This window comes from Protomyctophum bolini (assembly GCF_963924005.1).
Source record: "Protomyctophum bolini genome assembly, chromosome: 15".
In the NCBI taxonomy this organism is placed as follows: domain Eukaryota; kingdom Metazoa; phylum Chordata; class Actinopteri; order Myctophiformes; family Myctophidae; genus Protomyctophum; species Protomyctophum bolini.
This window is the reverse complement of record NC_137876.1, coordinates 34942464-34960679: the sequence shown is the minus strand read 5'-3', so window position 1 is coordinate 34960679 and position 18216 is coordinate 34942464. Positions and strand designations below refer to the sequence as shown.

Below are 18216 nucleotides of genomic sequence, written 5' to 3'. Positions count from 1 at the left end.
TGACATTTCTAATAGAGCCTTGCCTGCTTGCTCATGAGGATAAATTCTATCTTGAGCATCAGGTAATTTTTTTTTGTCAAATCCTGTCTTGAGAGGTGCAAATATGTATAGTCTTCAAGAAACAAGAAGGTGGCCGCACACACTGGTAGCCAAAGTGCCAATATTTTTTTTATTTTAGGGTGCAGGGTAAAGGTAGGTGGTGAGACATTTGACAAAATCTCAATAGAAGAGCAGGGAGACAAAATACTACAAGCATCCACCCCAATGGTATAAAAGTTAAATTGTATTACTCATACAGATTAGTCAAAATTACATTTAATTCACTCAAACAAGTTGCTACTTTAACAAACAAAACAGGCTTCACTGTCAAATAGCCTACAATCAAATTATTATTATCCTTCCCAGAGTTTATTTCCGTGAACTGATCGATTAGTTTGCTCAAATAGCCTATACATGCGAACCTATAGGCAAGTTCTGGGCAGTACATTTTTGCAACCATTTGTTTCACGATGACAAAATCTTAATATGTTGTGGTCTGACCATTTCCAAAACACTGGGCATTTGGCCTCTTCCTAACCCCCCACCGGACCCCCCATATCACCTCACACCCCCATACCCCATCAAGCAGTAAATATCTGAAGGCCCCCAGCACAAACAAACAGGCTCGACTCCATCCATATACTTTACCATGGGGTCAAGTGCCTTTCTGTCTCTGTTCAGAGGTATGTAGAATGTATAGGCTACTCAGTTTGGGCTGTCTGTTAAGTCTGTTTACTGATGAGTCAGAAGATTAGAGACTCTGGTTGATGAAATCCTCAGGCACATTTCTATTGGTGTTGTGGAATCTGCATCTGCAAGCATTAATTTAAATTAAATTTAAAATGATTAAAAAAAGGATTCCTCTTCATTTAAATCTTAATATCAATTGTATGCAGAGTTTGGCCGAATTCATAATGTTACCGTTGTTATAGCCTACAAGTGTCCTCCACAGACCCCAGGTCTGTGGAGGACACTGAACAGAAAATGTTATGGAGCCTTAAACTGCCTAATGCAAGTCAAGTCAGGTTTACAGAACTAAAACAATTTGAAGTTCTTTGACATGTTTTCCTTTGGTAGAAAGTTGAAACATATCATCTGTCTCCAATTAATTAATTTGTCCCCAAAGTAGGCTATTTTCACCAACTTTGATGTGCAATCCCAATTTGTCATATTTGGCAATGTGAGCTCTTTAAATATATGACATCACTTGGAGTTGAAGCACTATGGCTTAATTGGTTAGAGCCATTAGGCCTATTAACTTTGAAATGAAAACCCAATTAATGTTCTTCAAACTACTGGTAGGCTAGGCTTGTAGAAAAACAGAAAGTCTTTCTAGCCTATAGACGTTTTAACGTTTTAGCATAGACTCGTTGTTGGAACGCGCCGATCACTTTTGTGCAATGTAAAATATTTTGTTCCATAAATTTTGACTCCAGTCCGTTTTGGTTAAACAAACTAATTTGTCATACATGCATTGTTCTTGTTGGTTCATTCGTGGTTTGTTTTTAACGTGTTTATTTCGATGACTGCGTGCCTCTAAACGGTTAAGACACTCCTCTCTCAGCCGCGGGCCAGGACGGAGTAGGAGGGTCAGCAGAAACATATTTTCTTTCTATTCCGATGCTGACGCCCAGCCCAGGGGACGAACAATTGTACACTTTATGCCAGGTTGACCTGCGGATATTATCAACTTTATTTAGATAACTTGTGTATCTTGCTGCATTGGAAGAAAGCAAGGGTAAGAAAAAATATTCTGGATTTGCAATTGTTTCTTGTGTAAACTTTTTGTTTTAACTGCATGGCTACTATTACCTCCCGGCGTAATTCTCGGCCTAGGATATATAACAGTGCAGTACACTGTAGTAGGCTATTCGCTAACCATCCTAATGCATTGCAAAGTTTTCCATTTTTATCATGAAATTGAAATGTGTTAGCAGAGTGCATAGCCTATATCCTACTTAGTAGGCTACTTAGCCTGCTACGCTGTGACTATTAACGCGTGGAAGCTGGCTTTTTTCTTTTTTTACGAGATTGGGGAAATTAAATCAAATAATTGTTATAGCAGGTTTTTCTGCAGTGCATGCGGTGGGTTGACCTGTTTTTAAATCTTCTTTGATCTCTTTGCAGACTGCGGCCATGTCAGAGAACATTCACATCAACAGTTCTAATGTCAGGTACACAGATACACTCATTGAAGCTCAGTACTCCTACCATACTACAGCGGTACACAGAGATGGGAACAAAATCACAGTAAGTCACATTTTCTGTCAGTGTGGGCATGCATCACATAGGCTTGTATAGGGTTTGCGAACCTGAAATGCTAATAAGGGACACCCTTATCCAAGAAAAACAAGGGAAACACAGAAAATGATAAAATTGTATATTATTTTTACCACTTGAAGCCCAGCATCCATATTAACATTAGCCAAAAATTGCAGATCTGTTGCTTTGCGATTGATATAGGTCTATGTCTACACCAAGACTCCTCCTTGCCAAAAATAACGATCTACTGTAGAAGTTGTGTGCTATAGATTGGCTACTTTGGACAAGACAAGATATTTGGTGAAGAGTAGCCTATAGAAAAAAGCTGTCCAAGGTTCTCAAACATATATGGCTCCCGGTAAATAACCTTTTCATCCACCTGTCTCTAAATTGTTCCAAACCTTGAACTTGAGAGAATATCAGTTTCCATTAGGACAGATTCAAAATAACTTTATACTTGACATTTAACCACTTGAACTTCTGGGAGGAAAGTTCACAGCTTGTTGATCGGCTATTTTTGGCAAGGAGACTTAGTTGGTGTACTACATGTACATCAAAGAATAAACAAAGTATATCACGTTTACTAAGTATATAGGGTTTAAGAGGTCACGGCACGTACTTTGAGAAACCCTGGTAGGCTAATGTATATGAGCTGTTTGAACATGTGTGTCATATACACAACACGTTTATGAAAACACACTCTCATATGCTGGAATATGCTGGCACATGATGGAAGCAATGTAGCTCTCTCCAGCAATGTAGCTCTCTCCATCGCACGACCCAGGTCCAACGATGAGATCCCATCCTAATAATAAAACTAGGGGTGCACCGAAAGGGAAATTATGCATCACTAGTTAAAATAGTATGTTTATACAGAGTAAGTACAGAATAAATAATCTCTCAATCACTTGGTATTAATGTGACACAGTCCTGTATCTGAAAGGTCAGAAATGCAGTCCTTGCAACCACAATGTTTCCAGCCATACAGGTCTAGTCCAGAATGCCACTTAAGCACTATATACTTTGTTGTACAACAAATAGCAAAAATTGTTGACCTACAAGCTTGTAGATGTTTGGAAAATTTGAAAGATTTAGAAAGCTTTTGCCTATAATGCCATGTTGAAAGTGGTTATCACTTAACATACCATTATACCTATATATATATTATAACATACCTAACATACCTACCCGCACAGTATAATTGGTATGAAGTGTAACTGAATATCGCTGTTTTAGTATCCTCACTTAACCCATTAACCTGAGTTTGATTCTACAAATGTTATGTTAACTTAAATAATAATCACTATTATGGATCCATAAAACATTTATTCAGCTCTTTTGAATGCATTAATTGCATACACTATTCGGTGATATATTTTCTGCCTATTTGGGCCGATACCGAATAGGCCGAAAATGCATTTTTAGCCATTTTCTGCCGAATATACACACACACACACACACACACACACACACACACACACACACACACACACACACACGAGGCCCATGCAGGCTTGAATCTCGGGTAGAACATAATGAAAAATTCCATAAATTAAGTACTGAAAATACAAGCTCACAATGCATCGCAATGCAACACATTATGACCTTGCATTGTGCACTAGTTTGGGTCCCAGAGAGATATCAAATTTCTACTTTGGGTCTTTATCTAACGTGTTTGGAAACCACTGCTCTATGAGTTCATATTTCCCAACCCAAGCACTGTAGCTCTCTCCATCGCACGACCCAGGTCCAACGATGAGATGTCCCATCCTAATAATAAAGTGTGCACACACACACACACACAGAAACACACACACACACACACACACACACACACACACACGCACGCACGCACGCACGCACGCACGCACGCACGCACGCACGCACGCACACACACACACACACACACACACACACACACACACACACACACACACACACACACACACACACACACAGATTCACATTTGAATCTTCTTGTTTCAGATAACCCCGACCACCAGCGAGATGACATTCCACACAGAGCGCCATGTTCCCCGACTGGGTGTCATGCTGGTGGGCTGGGGGGGAAACAATGGTACGACTGTCACTGCTGCTGTACTGGCCAACAGACTGGGCCTCACCTGGAGGACCAAGACTGGAGAAAAGGTGTGAGGAGAGAAACACCCACACATGCAAGCAGTGTTGGACAGTAACTAAGTACATTTGATTTTTGGAGTACTGGAACTAGTTAAAGTATTGAAATATAGTATTTGTTAAGCTCATGACTTTCTCTCTGTTATTTCAAATAGAAATGCTGTAGGTCTCCACTACATTTCTCAGAAGGGACTCATATAGGATCCAAACCAAACACAAATATATGATGAATTAACAACTTAAGGCGAGACACCCCAGGTGAATAGGGAAAAAAAGTTAAATAATAGCTATCACAATGAAACTTCTCCAGTTGATTACTTATATTAAAACTAAGATTTTTTGTATTACAAGTTTTCTGAAATTATATGTTTAAATATGCAAATTAGGCATTATATGCGCTAATTTGCATACATTTCGGGACGATAAATCTGAAGATCGGATAAAGCCAGGTTCAATTTCATTTTGTTGACACATTAGAGACAAAGAAAATTACACATGGGATTTTTGATATCTCTAATTATCACTCCACAAATCAGAAAATAGTGTCAACAGGCATAAAAAACCCAATTTTCGGCATTTTTTTGGTATAAAATGTGATGTAAATCAGGCTGTGAATGATATATCAACAAATCCATGTGTAAATGTCTGCGGAATATAGTTAGGAATAAGACTGGAAAGTTTGGTGTATGTGAGTTCAACTGAAGTGGAGATTCTTTGTCCCAAGTATGAGGAAAACTCATTTTGAGAAAACGGCCTTTAAAGATTTGTATTGTAAAATTCCAAAAAGTTTTATTTGAAGCCACTATTTTGAGACAAAATATCTCATCCAAACCTTGGCAACAACATATAATGGCATATATCATTGGAAAGGTCTGGACCTCAAGCTGACTGTGGTCTGATCCAAATATGGTCACTTCCTTTGTACCAACAACCAATCATGAAAATAGAGATGGTGGCTTTTCACCCCGAAAAACGAGCTGTCATTGGCTAAAATAAACTATCCAACTAAACATCTAAATCTGTATTTTTAATGTGTATTTTGCTTTAGTTTGAAAGAAAACATGTTTAGGAAGCAAAATAGCAAAAAAAAAAAAAAATGAAAAATCATGATTTCACCTGGGGTGTCTCACCTTAAGCCCCATTTCAAATATAGCTGATCTACAAGCTCACAGTGCGTCAATGTGTAAATTATACTATACTGTGGCGCAAAAGTAGCGAAAATAGCAGATTTACAAGATAGATCACAATGTGGCAAATTGCGATGCATTGTCTGACCTTCCACTATTGTCAAACATTTTTGAAAATTACATTACGTCTGTCTGTGGGGTTTATAATTATTTAACCAATTATATTATCTTGTGCTTGTGACTAACTGATATAGATCTATTTGAACACAGGTCATTGTTTACATATTTAACATATTTGACAGTTTCCATGTATTGTCAGCAACAATATTATCTTTTGCTTTTTGGGCTTTTCTGCCTTTATTTAGATAGCACAGTGTAGTGTGACAGGAAATTGGGAGAGAGACAGACAGTGATACACAGCAATGGTTGTCATCGGGCATTAGAGGCTATAGTGACCATATGGTATGCGCCTTAACCACTAGGCCATTGGTGCCCCAAAACGATTGATCTTATTGACGAAATAGTTTAATTTGCCATTTGCTTCTTCTGCTGCGGCTGTGTGCTTAATTTTTGTTGTTGAAATCAATTAACTTTTTAGTTGTTTAATATGGTATGATAATTTAACAGGCTACTGTTTGGGAATTTTACTCTGCAGCGGCAGAGAGGAGAAATCTCATTAATATCTTTGACATGCTGACAGGTCCAGTAGACCGCTTGGAGCCTAATTGACTAGGTCTTTACATCATTACCTTAAATGGACATTGTTAAACCTCTTTCTCTGTTACTACCACTGTGTCTCACATGGTAAACTATGCAGCGTTCACTTCAATCTGAGTGTTAAATGTGTTAAAGATGTTTTTTCTCGCAGGTATCTTCAACTTCATTGTCTCCTTGATATAAAATATGAATACATTTGTGATGATAAAAACATATGATGCATGATGATGATTCAACTGAGAGTAGAATGGTTTGTATTGTAACCTTTTCCCTTCTCTTTCCATTCTTCAACATTCTTTAGAGAGCAAACTATTTTGGGTCACTTCTGCAGGCGTCTACTGTTTGTCTGGGGTCGGGGCCGGAGGGAGAGGTCAACGTGCCCTTCCGTGACCTCCTACCTATGGTGCACCCTGATGATATCACCTTTGACGGTATGGGTGATTCTACACAGACAGCATGACAGCTGACCTTTCACCCTAAATGATAAGTGGCAACGTGGGTGAGGTGATATGTGTACTAGAGAGAGAGAGAGAGAGCCAGAGAGGTCAGAGTTGTCTTTTACATAACTTTGGTCATTCCTTAGGAGAAGGGTTGGGAAATATTAACTCATAGAGCAGTGGTTTCCAAACGCGTTAGATAAAGACCCAAAATAGAAATGTCTATTCTGTCTTTCTGGGACCCAAACTAGTGAACAATGCAAGGTCATAATGAGTTGCATTCCGATGCATTATGAGCTTGTATTTTCAGTACTAAATTTATGGAATTTCATAGAGTTTGTTTTTGGGGGCGAGAAATGTTGCATAATGTATTCTTAAAGCTACAATCGGCAAGTTTAATTATGTTCTACCCGAGATTCAAGCCTGGGCCTCCCGCACACGCACGCATACGCGTTTGTGTGTGTGTGTGTGTGTGTGTGTGTGTGTGTGTGTGTGTGTGTGTGTGTTTTATTATTAGGATGGGACATCTCATCGTTGGACCTGGGTCGTGCGATGGAGAGAGCTGCAGTGCTTGACTGGTCAGTGCAGGAGCAGCTCCGTCCTCTCATGTGCTGCCTGAGACCCAGGGCATCCATCTATATCCCAGAATTCATTGCTGCTAACCAAGAGAGCCGGGCTGACAATGTGCTCACAGGGACCATGGCTGAGCAGGTTAGTCTCAAGTCTGTGTCTTGTTTTAACGGTGGAACTTTGCATGGTCTAACCTTGCGCCTTGATTATGCCAATTTTGATATCTACAGGGACTGAGATTAGCTAACCTGACTCTCTCTCTGCTGCCCCATCTGGCGGAGTCAGGTTAGAGATTAGCTGCAGATGGACAGACAGACAGACTCGGCCGAGGGCGGGGATCTGAGATAAAATAATTTGTTTTCTTTGCAGTTATAAATTATAATTCAGGATGCACAAATTACCCAAACCCTCGAACCTACACATAGCTTCCTTGTGTCGCTACATGGATTCAGATGCATGTACACATCCCAGGGTAATTTATAATATCCCAAATATAATCGAATATCTGGCACTCTAATGCGATTGTTTGTATTTGTTAGAAGTGAGAGATGAGAGACTGCCAATGTATATTCAAGTTTTCACAACACATCCATGGGCAGAATCTTTTCCAAATTCCCGCAACCAAGATGTATTTGAGGGTTTTTTACAGAAGATGACAATTTGAGTAATTAAGGAGGCAAAATAAATTATGTTCCTTTGTGTGGTGTTAATTCTAACTCTAACTTCTCATCTCTAGATGGAACAGATCAGAGATGACATTAGAGACTTCCGGCGGTCAAATGGTGTGGACAAAGTCATCGTCTTGTGGACCGCCAACACCGAACGCTTCTGTAGCATCATCCCTGGGGTCAATGACACAGCTCAGAACCTGTTGGCTGCCATCAAGGTAACCACTTAGTATACGTACTGCTGCTACTGCAGCACAGTACGTAACTACCACATCTCCTCTGATACACATGGAGTCGCTAGTCACTTATTTTTCACCTGGCAGTGAGGGCTTTCACCCTGGGAGGCATAATGCCTCCCAGTTTTGCTCCCTGCTGAGCAAGCCTACTGACCAACCTGTAGAAATTGCTAGCCTGGGAAGCACTTCCCTGTAGACTTCCCACAGACTTGGAACGCCTGGCCAAGCCACAGAGTGTTACATGTTACTTTCTCTCTACTTTTTCTCTCCACTGTACTGGAAAATAGATCAGAATGACAATGAAGAGGGGTATACAAAAGTTATACAAGCAAAGGTTTCTTCCTGTCACATCCTACTATAAAATTCAAGGGCTACAGGTGTAATCTGTATGGGAAACGACTAAATGATGTCAATGCCTAGCGTTATGAGCTACTTTAATCTCAAACTAATTCTAGGAACCAGTAATCTAGGAACCAGTAATCCTAATCACATTGTGTGATTAATAAAGCTTAAAGCTTAAAGGATAAAAAGATTACTCTTCCTAACACTTTACTGTGGGCACGCACGCATGCATGCACGCAGCACGCACGCGCACACACACACACACACACACACACACACACACACACACACACACACACACACACACATACACACAGTCGTCTGTTTCTAATCTCTGATGGTGGAGAATGAAATTATGATTTGCTCTTGCACTAGTGGTTATTTTATCTCCAGTCTGCAGTACACATGTACAGTACGCCATTGATCATGTCTTTCAGGTGTATTACCTTCGGCAAATCCCATAACTTCCAATAATAATCACCACAGACTATGCTACAGTTATGCTATAGAGAGAGATAAAGACCATCCTGGGAGAAACATATTAGGAATAAACGTTGTTTCCTTATATCTTCAGTCTGGTGCGGCAGAGGTTTCTCCTTCCACTATCTTTGCGGTGGCCAGTATACTGGAGGGCTGCGCATACATCAATGGGGCCCCGCAAAACACATTTGTCCCTGGGGCTGTGGAGCTGGCAGTGCAGAGAGGGGTGTTCATTGGTGGGGATGACTTCAAGTCCGGTCAAACAAAGATCAAGTCAGTGCTGGTGGACTTCCTGGTCAGCGCAGGTATCAAGGTGAGAGGAGATCTAATTATTTTGAACATAAACCTAACCTAACATTGTATTCATGTCATTCTAAGTTACATGACACTATGACTATGGCAGAGCTGAACATTTGTGCAGGAAGCATTCCCTACATGGCACCATATCTGTGGTGAAAATGAATGATAGAATAAATCTTACTGCAGTTTTGCCATTTGGTTTATTGACTGCCAGTCAAATCAAGTGGGAGGTCATCTATCTATGTGAATCTTACATACTGTACATCTATAAATGCACAGTATCTTTCTTTCTGAGTCCCTTTTATGCTCATATGGAGATCTCTGTATCTGTCTGTCTGTCTGTCTGTACTGTACTGTACTGTACTGTACTGTACTGTACTGTACTGTACTGTACTGTACTGTACTGTACTGTACTGTACTGTACTGTACTGTACTGTACTGTACTGTACTGTGATATCATAGTACTGACATCATAGACTGGCCTCCAACAGCTGACAACGGATACAATGGCTATCGCAGGATGTCCATGCATGCCCAACGGGCATTGTTCGCAACGGGCCATCGGCCTAGTATCGGATAATTACGCTTCCTAGTATCAGATAATTACTCTGCTTCTAAATGATGTGATTAAACGAAAGCATCTCCTCTGGAATGCTTATTTGACAGCTCCTCGTAGCTTTATCAGGTTTTATTTTTTATATTTATTTTCTGAATGCAATGCGGTGCGGGGGTGTGGACTAGATTGTTTCCCTCCACTCCCTCCTATACAGCTATATCTATATCTGGAGCTCTGCAGTGTCGCCCAGAGGCGGCACAGAAGTTAAGGGTACAGAGTTACAGGTAAAGAGTAAGGACAATAAAAAGTACTGTTGTATACAGCAATACAAGGCAAAAAGAAAATACAAGAAGCATCAACAATACAGCGCAACGGTATACAGAGTAAAGACAAATAAATTGTCATTACAGTCTGTGCTTCATGTCTCACCGTATCTCGTTTTTGTCTCAAAACAATTAATAATCCTATCAGTGCAATGCCACAGCAATGCAATCCTTTCCACATCGATGGTGTGACCCCTTTCTCTGCTAGCTGTATAGCTGTACTGGGTTGGCTCCCACAGTGTCATTGGGCTCAGCCAGCCACATCCTTCTCTCCCTGACCTTACCCATGACCCATGAAAGGCCTGTGTAGAGGTCCACATTTCTGATGTGGTCCTCCCATGTGACATCAAGTGCCATTCATAGGATTCTTGTGTAGACACACCATCCAGGATGTTTTCCTGCTGTACTGTCTTGGCCCCGTACAGCAGTATTGATCCTACTGTAGCCAGGAACTATAGCCTGGGGTCCACCTATGCATTCTATGGCATAGGCAGCTCCCGGCAGGATCCGTAGGGAGAATCTAGACGCAGCTGCGCGACATGAGACTAATTTATTAGAGCGACAGAGAGAGAGAGGAGTGTGTGTAGTGTACTGTGTACATGTGTGCGTCAATTTAACAAAGGTGCAGACGATCAGAAATCACTCAGCAGAGAGTGATCGACATTTACTACGCTATGCCGAATTGAAGTGGACTCGGTCCCAGACTGTTCTTTTCTCCCTGGAAATAAAAACGTCTGGGTTTCCGAGGCTAGCAAGGAACAGCCACCTCTTGATATCTCACATGTCAGATTTCCACACTCTCCTCATCCCGTACAAAGCTTTCCAGGCAAGTGCCATCGAGCCAGTCCAGGCACTGAGCTATTTGAAGTCCTCGATTATTTCGAGCACCAGCCCTGCTGGCAGTAGCAATTATGGTTCTGTCTTCCGCATTGAATGTCATTAGTTTTCTTGGCAGTGAACTTGAGGGCGATCTTTTTGCACTCCATTACTACTTCCAGGCAGTAGTAGGTTCCCTTTATTTCTCTGCAGTTTCCTAGACTAGAGACTCTTCCTTCCATGATTTGAGTTACCATGTCTCCACAACAGCCTACCTCCATTGTGAGTTACAATCACCTTGGCAACAATGACGGGAAGAACCTTTCGGCTCCGCTGCAGTTCCGCTCCAAGGAGATCTCCAAGAGTAATGTGGTGGATGACATGGTTCAGTCCAACCCCATCTTGTACCAGCCTGGAGAGAAACCTGACCACTGTGTGAGTTTCTGCGTATGTGTGTGTTTGTGTGTGAGTGTGAGTGTGTGTGTGTGTGTGTGTGTGTGTGTGTGCGTGCGTGCGTGCGTGCGTGCGTGCGTGCGTGCGTGCGTGCGTGCGTGCGTGCGTGTGTGTGCGTGCGGCGCAGGTATAGGTACTGTAGTACCTACTGTTCTAACTAACAGATAATAGAAAGGTGTTCCTGATTCAATATTGGTTATCTTGCATGTTTACAGGTGGTGATTAAGTATGTCCCCTATGTCGGAGACAGCAAGCGTGCCATGGATGAGTACACCTCTGAAATCATGATGGGAGGGACCAACACCATTGTACTGCACAACACTTGTGAGGTTAGTGGTCACTAAATGTTCACATGTCTATGAAGCATCTGTACTGTGTGTATCCGGTGAAATGTGCGCAAAACTGTGCGTACATGAATTTCAACTTGCCATCCCGCTGAAATATTCAGTTTCCAATCTTTGATGCTACTGCACACTGTGTGGAACTTTATATGGGTAGTTGGGCACCCTATAATTGATTGAAATTGAACACTTGATTATTAAACTAATTTGTGTATTGGGTGAACCCCACTATACTTATGACAACATACAACTGACGTGTTGTATCATGTGGGTTTGGAATAGGCACTATGGGTATTAAAGCCCTATTCACACAGGACTAGTATCGCCTGGGGCCTGGGGACCTCATCATTTTGTGCAGTGCATTCGCACGAGATAAGCGAAGACTGCATGTGTCAAGTTTACAAGTTAATTGCCACCGTGTGGCCATAGAGGGTAGCTCACAATGTTTATCTTTCGCCAGAAACGTTAATATTTCAATCGCGATGCGATGAAAAATCACAAATCAGATGCAAACCTCAGATAGATGATCATCACCACGGACAGCATTGTATAGTTTCAGAGGAAAAAGCGAGAAAGTGCTTAGGGTACGCAAGGCGTTGCGTAGCAACCGGGCCAGTGTAAAAAGTAGATTAAGTACATTAATTGACATAGAATGGCAGACAATGGTTGGATTTTAATACTCCATCAAAGGCAGCTAAATTGATTACTGGTCCATTCACAGATAACCTCTTCAATTACCGGTAGTACAAATTACCGTTGGTCAGTCACCACAAGTAATTATAGTAGTAATACATGGGGTTATATGAAACAGAAGTCTGTTGTTGTTTGAAACGTCACTCTAAATTAGAATATATATAAAATAAATCGCTGTTTGGCGTGTGGATTATTATGTTCATTTCATTAGTTATTTCTTTATCCAGCACCCATCAGATTTGGTATTGCGATACATGTGCCTGTCTTTTCTTATCGATTATCCGTGAACCACATTTTCAGCAATAATTTGAGGAGATTATTCATAACCATATGGGGAAACAATAAATTATGGTGCACTGACATTTTTGCATTCACTTCACTACGACATCCATTTAAAATGCTGGAAGATGGAAACCGCACATTGAAACCCAAATTCCAGATAACATTACTGAGCATTTGATTATCATCAGGGGACCTACTGTCTGTGCAGTGTGCACTGAATTATATTAGGCAATTGCCATTGGAATTTTTACTTGACAAGTTTCACTCTGGACAAAAATTATAAACAACATACTTTAGGCTACTGGGGACGTCCAGTAGCCTAATGTATGTTGTTTATATTTTTTGTTAACAGTTATCGTTAGTCCTGTAGCTTAATTTCAGTACCAAACCTATTGTATTTTACTTGCTTTTTAATGCGATATTAAACGTAATCTTACTGCCTTATGTACTGCATTCTCAAATGATCTGCCACAAGGACTCACTGTTAGCCAGTCCAATCATTCTGGACCTGGTGATTCTGACGGAGCTGTGTCAGCGGATCACCATCCGTCCCCAGGGAGAGGAGGATTTCCAGTCCTTCCACAGTGTCCTGGCCCTGCTCTCCTACCTCTGCAAGGCTCCCCTGGTCCCCCCCGGGGCCCCACTGGTCAACGCTTTCTTCCGTCAGAGAGCCTGCATAGAGAACATATTGAGGTTTGAGACAGCACTACTGTGGGGTAGGCCTACTGGGTTTACTGTAGATGTATATACTGTAGGCTACATGCTTTCCCATGAGGCTTACAGTATATATAGACCACCAGTGAACCAAACAAATCTAAATATCTACCTCCCAAGCTGATGTGTGGGAGGGGGTGATTACTGTGGGTCCATAGCAATACATAGGAAACTCTGTGGTAGAGATGATACAGATGATTTCAGGAACCATGACTAACACACGTTTGAATTTATCATCATATAATGTGGATTGCCTCCTTATTGTTGGTTCCAGAGCATGCCTTGGACTCCCCCCTCAGAGCAACATGCATCTTGAGCACAAGCTGCAAAGAGGCTTCCTGCCTCATCACAGGAACCTGATCCACGGTGCCAAGACAGAAAAGGCCCTCATCAACGGTTACCATTTACCTCAGGAGAATGGAGTTGGTGTACATGTCATTGAGGCAACAAAAGTATAATCACTGCAGATGACCTTAGTTACCCTTAAAAAGTACAATTTCAGCATTATTGTGGTACTGCATGAATGAACAACTGAGTCTGTCTGTCTGTCTGTCTGTCAGTCAAAACAATCCCTGGGAGCTCTGGAAGCTACTAAACAACCAACTAGGCTGCGGTCAGAAACTAAAAACCATGGTTTACAAACATAAACATCAAATCGAACGACACCCTCATCACTGACAAACTTGACGTAGACAACTACTTAAACATCTTCTTTACAAACATTCCACAACGCTGGTTAACAAACTGCCCCCAAGATTCACTACACCACCAAGATACCCATGTACCTGTCTAAATACTTCCTTAATGTCAATGAAGTCCACACCCACAACACCAGAGGGAGTTCATCAAACCATGTGCAACCCAGATTCGGCACTAACAAGGGACTAAATTAATTTCGCTCCTATGCCACAAAAATGTAGAACGCCCTACCAACAGTCATTAAGACATGTGAATCCCTTGACTCCTTCAAAAGCGCTCTCAAAGGGCACCTACGGACGGCTGCAATTCGAAACTGGCCCCCGTGAAATCTGAATCCCCCCCACCCCTTTTTCCCATAACTGTAGGCCTATGTTTGTTTGTTTTTTTCCTTTTTACCTCCTCTTTGATGATTTCCTGTTTTTGGCTATATAGAAGTGTATAGCCTAATTTGTATGTCTCTAAATGTTCTGATGAATTTATTGAAAATGGTGGATACTATTGTAAACAAGTGTACTACTTTAGTGTCGTCCCACAGTTAACAGTTTTTGTATACTTGAAATGTAGGCCTACTGTAATTCTGCAAACTGTTAATAAATACTTCAACCAATCAATGAAAAACAAATAAGCACTACTTGAATAGATCTGTGAAACCAGCAGTGGCATTTATAGTTGATAATAAACTGTATTTGCTAAATTACTTTTTGTTATAAATTGTACTTCACATACGCACGCACACAACGATCGCGCACATTCGTCAGATGGCGCGTCCTTAGCAACCAACGAGTAGACAACATTCACAATAACAAGCAGTGTCAGTGTGTTCAATCAAGTTATCCTTGTTTCTAAATCAGATATGTATCATTATATACGCGAGTCATACGATTTCTTCGACACTTGTGTTGTGTCTGTGTGGGATGAGTAAACTGCGTGGACCAACGTGACTAGGCTACATTTCCCGAACGGAGCCCCGGTTCAGCAGGGACCGCGTAACCTCGCCTCACCAGGCTTTCCACCGCCTCGGAGGAAAGCCTGGTCTCTGTTTCAAAAGTCCGTATGATCCCGCCTGGGGCCGGATGATGTGGTTACGTCATGTTGTAGTATTGTTTTGTAGTCGGAATAGGCGGCGACAACTTCCTTTTCCCTCTCAATAAAAGCTCTCGCTTACGAGAGCTTTTATTGCTTTTAGTTGTAGGCAAACCATTGCCTACAACATGACGTAAGCATATCATCCGGCTCCAGCCCGGATCATATACCGAAATGAAATGGTGCCCAGGCTAGGGACCGCGTAGCCTATATGAATCACTTCCGTTGCAGTTTCTTCCCAGCATCAGCATCTTAGCAAACAATAGCAATGGCGGAGAAGCGCAGGTCCGGTGTTACTTCGGGGATGATGTCTGAAGTCAAAACGACCAAATCAGAAACCGAGAGGGACGTTCTCTCGCATATGGGTGTGGGGGAGCTACTTCGGGGAGCTCTGTTGAAGCTGGTCGAGTCCAGATCGGACGACCCAATTGGGTTTTTAGCCGACCACTTTTGCAACCTCGCCTCTGTGACAGAGAACGGGGCAGTTGGGTGTAGTGATGGAGATCAGCCGAACGTCGGCGCACAAGAGCAGCAGTATCTCAACAGAGCACTGTGGCACCTGCGGCTGGCGCATCACTCGCAAAGGTCTGTTCAAATGTAGAATAGATGTACCGTTAGCGTTAGCTCAGTTTGGAACCCAGTGCAGGAACGTAACATTTTAAGTCAGGGGTGAAACAACCGCTTACAAAGCGCCGCGGTTGTTTGTTGTTACCGCGTGATTTGCCTAAACCTAACCTAACCTCAGTCAAATAAAAACTATACCTGTCCTAAACTATAAGAAACTGTTGGATAATTAAAACAAAACAAAGAAACACTTAAAAACAATTAAAATAATAAGTAATAAAAGTGGCTGCAGACAAATATTTTGAAAGAAAGTAAAGGCTATAATGTCTGTTGCAGGCAGCCTAAACTGTCTGTTGCAGCCTACACTGCAAAATTGTGACCAATTTAATTCTGAGAATGTAGAAATGGACCCATAATCAGGCTTGTCCGGGACAAGTATTAAATCTTCCCGGACAAGTGCATTCAAATTGTACTTGTCCGTTGGACAAGTGACTCTTGGTTTCGCTTTTTCAGTGACGCTCATACCATGCAGCCAACAATATTGTCTGGCATTAGTATGGCTTTCCTAATCATCAGTCATCACCTTCCCAATATTGTTAATAGCCCTAGAATGTCTGTTCTTACATACATTTCATGTATTCCAAATACCAAATACACAACCAGTCCTATCAGAGCAGTTAGCAGACTGACCACGTCAGCATGTAAACTTGTAGCACTGCACTGCGTGCTCATTACTCACCCAGTAATGCATTCCTAAGACTTTGAGTCAGATGTTGTCCTCTAGTTTCATATCCATGTGAAAGGTCTGGCAGAAAACATATGTTATGTAAAATATTGCCACTTTTACATGAAAAGCTAGACTGAAAACTTCCTTTGGGAAGCTCAAACATTATGGCACACAATTGACAGGTGTGTTGTAATTGGTGTTGGGTAATTGATCAAACAACCTATTTTGTGTGCCCCATACATTTGTGTATTATACTATTATTATACTATATTTGTATATATACATTTGTATCTAAAGTTCATATGTTCAGTCCTGCACTCATTCTGGGCCCCTCGCCAGAGAGAATGTCGTCCGTGTGCAGCTCGTACTAAATACACATTTTCTGCCAAAATGACTCCAATTAATTATTGGGTGGGTGCACAGGCAGTGCTATAAGTTTAAATGCCGATGAGGTCAGTCTGGTAACCGTGTGTGGATAGGACCGATCTATGGCTGTGTATTTGGAATACATGAAATATATGTAAGCTCATAGACATTCTAATCTAGGGCTATTAACTTGCAAACTTAGAATATTCACCTAATAGTCAAACATGTATTTACCAAGTAAAACCAACTTTATTATAGTTGATTTAAAATGTAGGCCTATTTGTGTGCTCGTGTGCCGGACAAGTGACTTTTGTGCCCAGAAAAGTAAATGGGAAATATAAGTGCCTCAAAAAGCTAATGATTTTTAGTAGGCCTATAGATTTAGCTGAGTGCACTGCACATAGTTCATTGTAACATGTTGATCGATTAGGGGTAATGTTATCAGGGAAAGGAGGAAAGGCTGTTTCTTACACCTCTATCATTTATTGTACTTTTCTCTTTCTCTTTATTGTACTCATTTATTATCTCAAGATCTGCCTTCAGCAATAATGTGCGTGTGGCCTATGACATCCTGGCTCAGACTGGTCCCCAGAGATGGCTAAGCGTGGCTCCTGAGGGCCCTGATGGCCCCGAGGTCTCCAGTACTAACAGCCCCACAGGCGGTGGGGTGAGAGGTGGCCTCTATTCCCAGACACTCCAGTGCTTGTGCAGTGAAGGCGGGGTCCCTGCATCTACCTCTGCTCCTCTCCTCCGACGCCTCCACTGCCAAGACCATGAAGCCGTCCCCTACGATGTCTTCCGTCACGGTGTGCTCACGTGTGCCGTTTTCTCAGACTATATACGCCAGGCACAGAGACTTTATGCTGAGGTATGTTGCCCTGACGAGGGGCCTGCGGGTCGGGCACTTTGCATGGCTGTACTGGGGACCCTCCAAGAAGCTCTGGAGACCTCCCAGGGCTGTGATACGAACCGCAGTGCTAATGCTAACACTAAAGCCAATCCCTGTCTGGAGACTAACCTGAAGGCGAACCGCTATCTGGAGGCCAGTGCTAAAATATCTCCCTGCAAGCTGGCCCAGGCAATGGCTGGGGCCCAGACAGGGGGACCAGGTGGAAATATGGATGCAAAAGAATTTGAGAATGCTGCGGCAGAGCTCTTTATCACCAGAGTTAGAGTTGTGTCCTAGTCTTAATTTGACTATAATGTATTCTCATCACTTAGTTTAACTAGTAAAAATCTTTTGGCCCCATCGTAAGATACAGCAAGCAATAATGTAAATGTGACA

At 41.9% G+C, this 18216-nt stretch overlaps 2 protein-coding genes across 2 annotated transcripts; both read left to right on the top strand.

Annotated features, from left to right (window-relative positions):
* Positions 1-1633: 1633 nt before the first annotated feature.
* LOC308329647 (inositol-3-phosphate synthase 1-A-like) lies at positions 1634-14798 on the top strand. Its single transcript, XM_080784101.1, has 11 exons — positions 1634-1777; positions 2167-2289; positions 4288-4449; positions 6583-6712; positions 7236-7429; positions 8025-8174; positions 9109-9327; positions 11280-11444; positions 11678-11791; positions 13254-13471; positions 13767-14798. The coding sequence occupies exons 2-11, from the start codon at positions 2176-2178 to the stop codon at positions 13948-13950; spliced, it is 1650 nt and encodes a 549-aa protein (XP_080640227.1). The 5' UTR covers positions 1634-1777; positions 2167-2175; the 3' UTR covers positions 13951-14798.
* A 744-nt stretch (positions 14799-15542) lies between these two features.
* On the top strand, positions 15543-18216 carry tpgs1 (tubulin polyglutamylase complex subunit 1; the record flags this gene model as incomplete). Its single annotated transcript, XM_080783643.1, has 2 exons — positions 15543-15859; positions 17463-18216. The coding sequence occupies 2 exons, from the start codon at positions 15543-15545 to the stop codon at positions 18115-18117; spliced, it is 972 nt and encodes a 323-aa protein (XP_080639769.1). The 3' UTR covers positions 18118-18216.

Coding starts and splice junctions, on each gene's coding strand:
- LOC308329647 (XM_080784101.1), top strand. CDS start 2,176: ATGTCAGAGAACATTCACATCAACAGTTCTAATGTCAGGTACACAGAT. Junction 7,430..8,024: donor CAGGGACCATGGCTGAGCAG/GTTAGTCTCAAG, acceptor TCTCATCTCTAG/ATGGAACAGATCAGAGATGA. Junction 8,175..9,108: donor ACCTGTTGGCTGCCATCAAG/GTAACCACTTAG, acceptor TTATATCTTCAG/TCTGGTGCGGCAGAGGTTTC.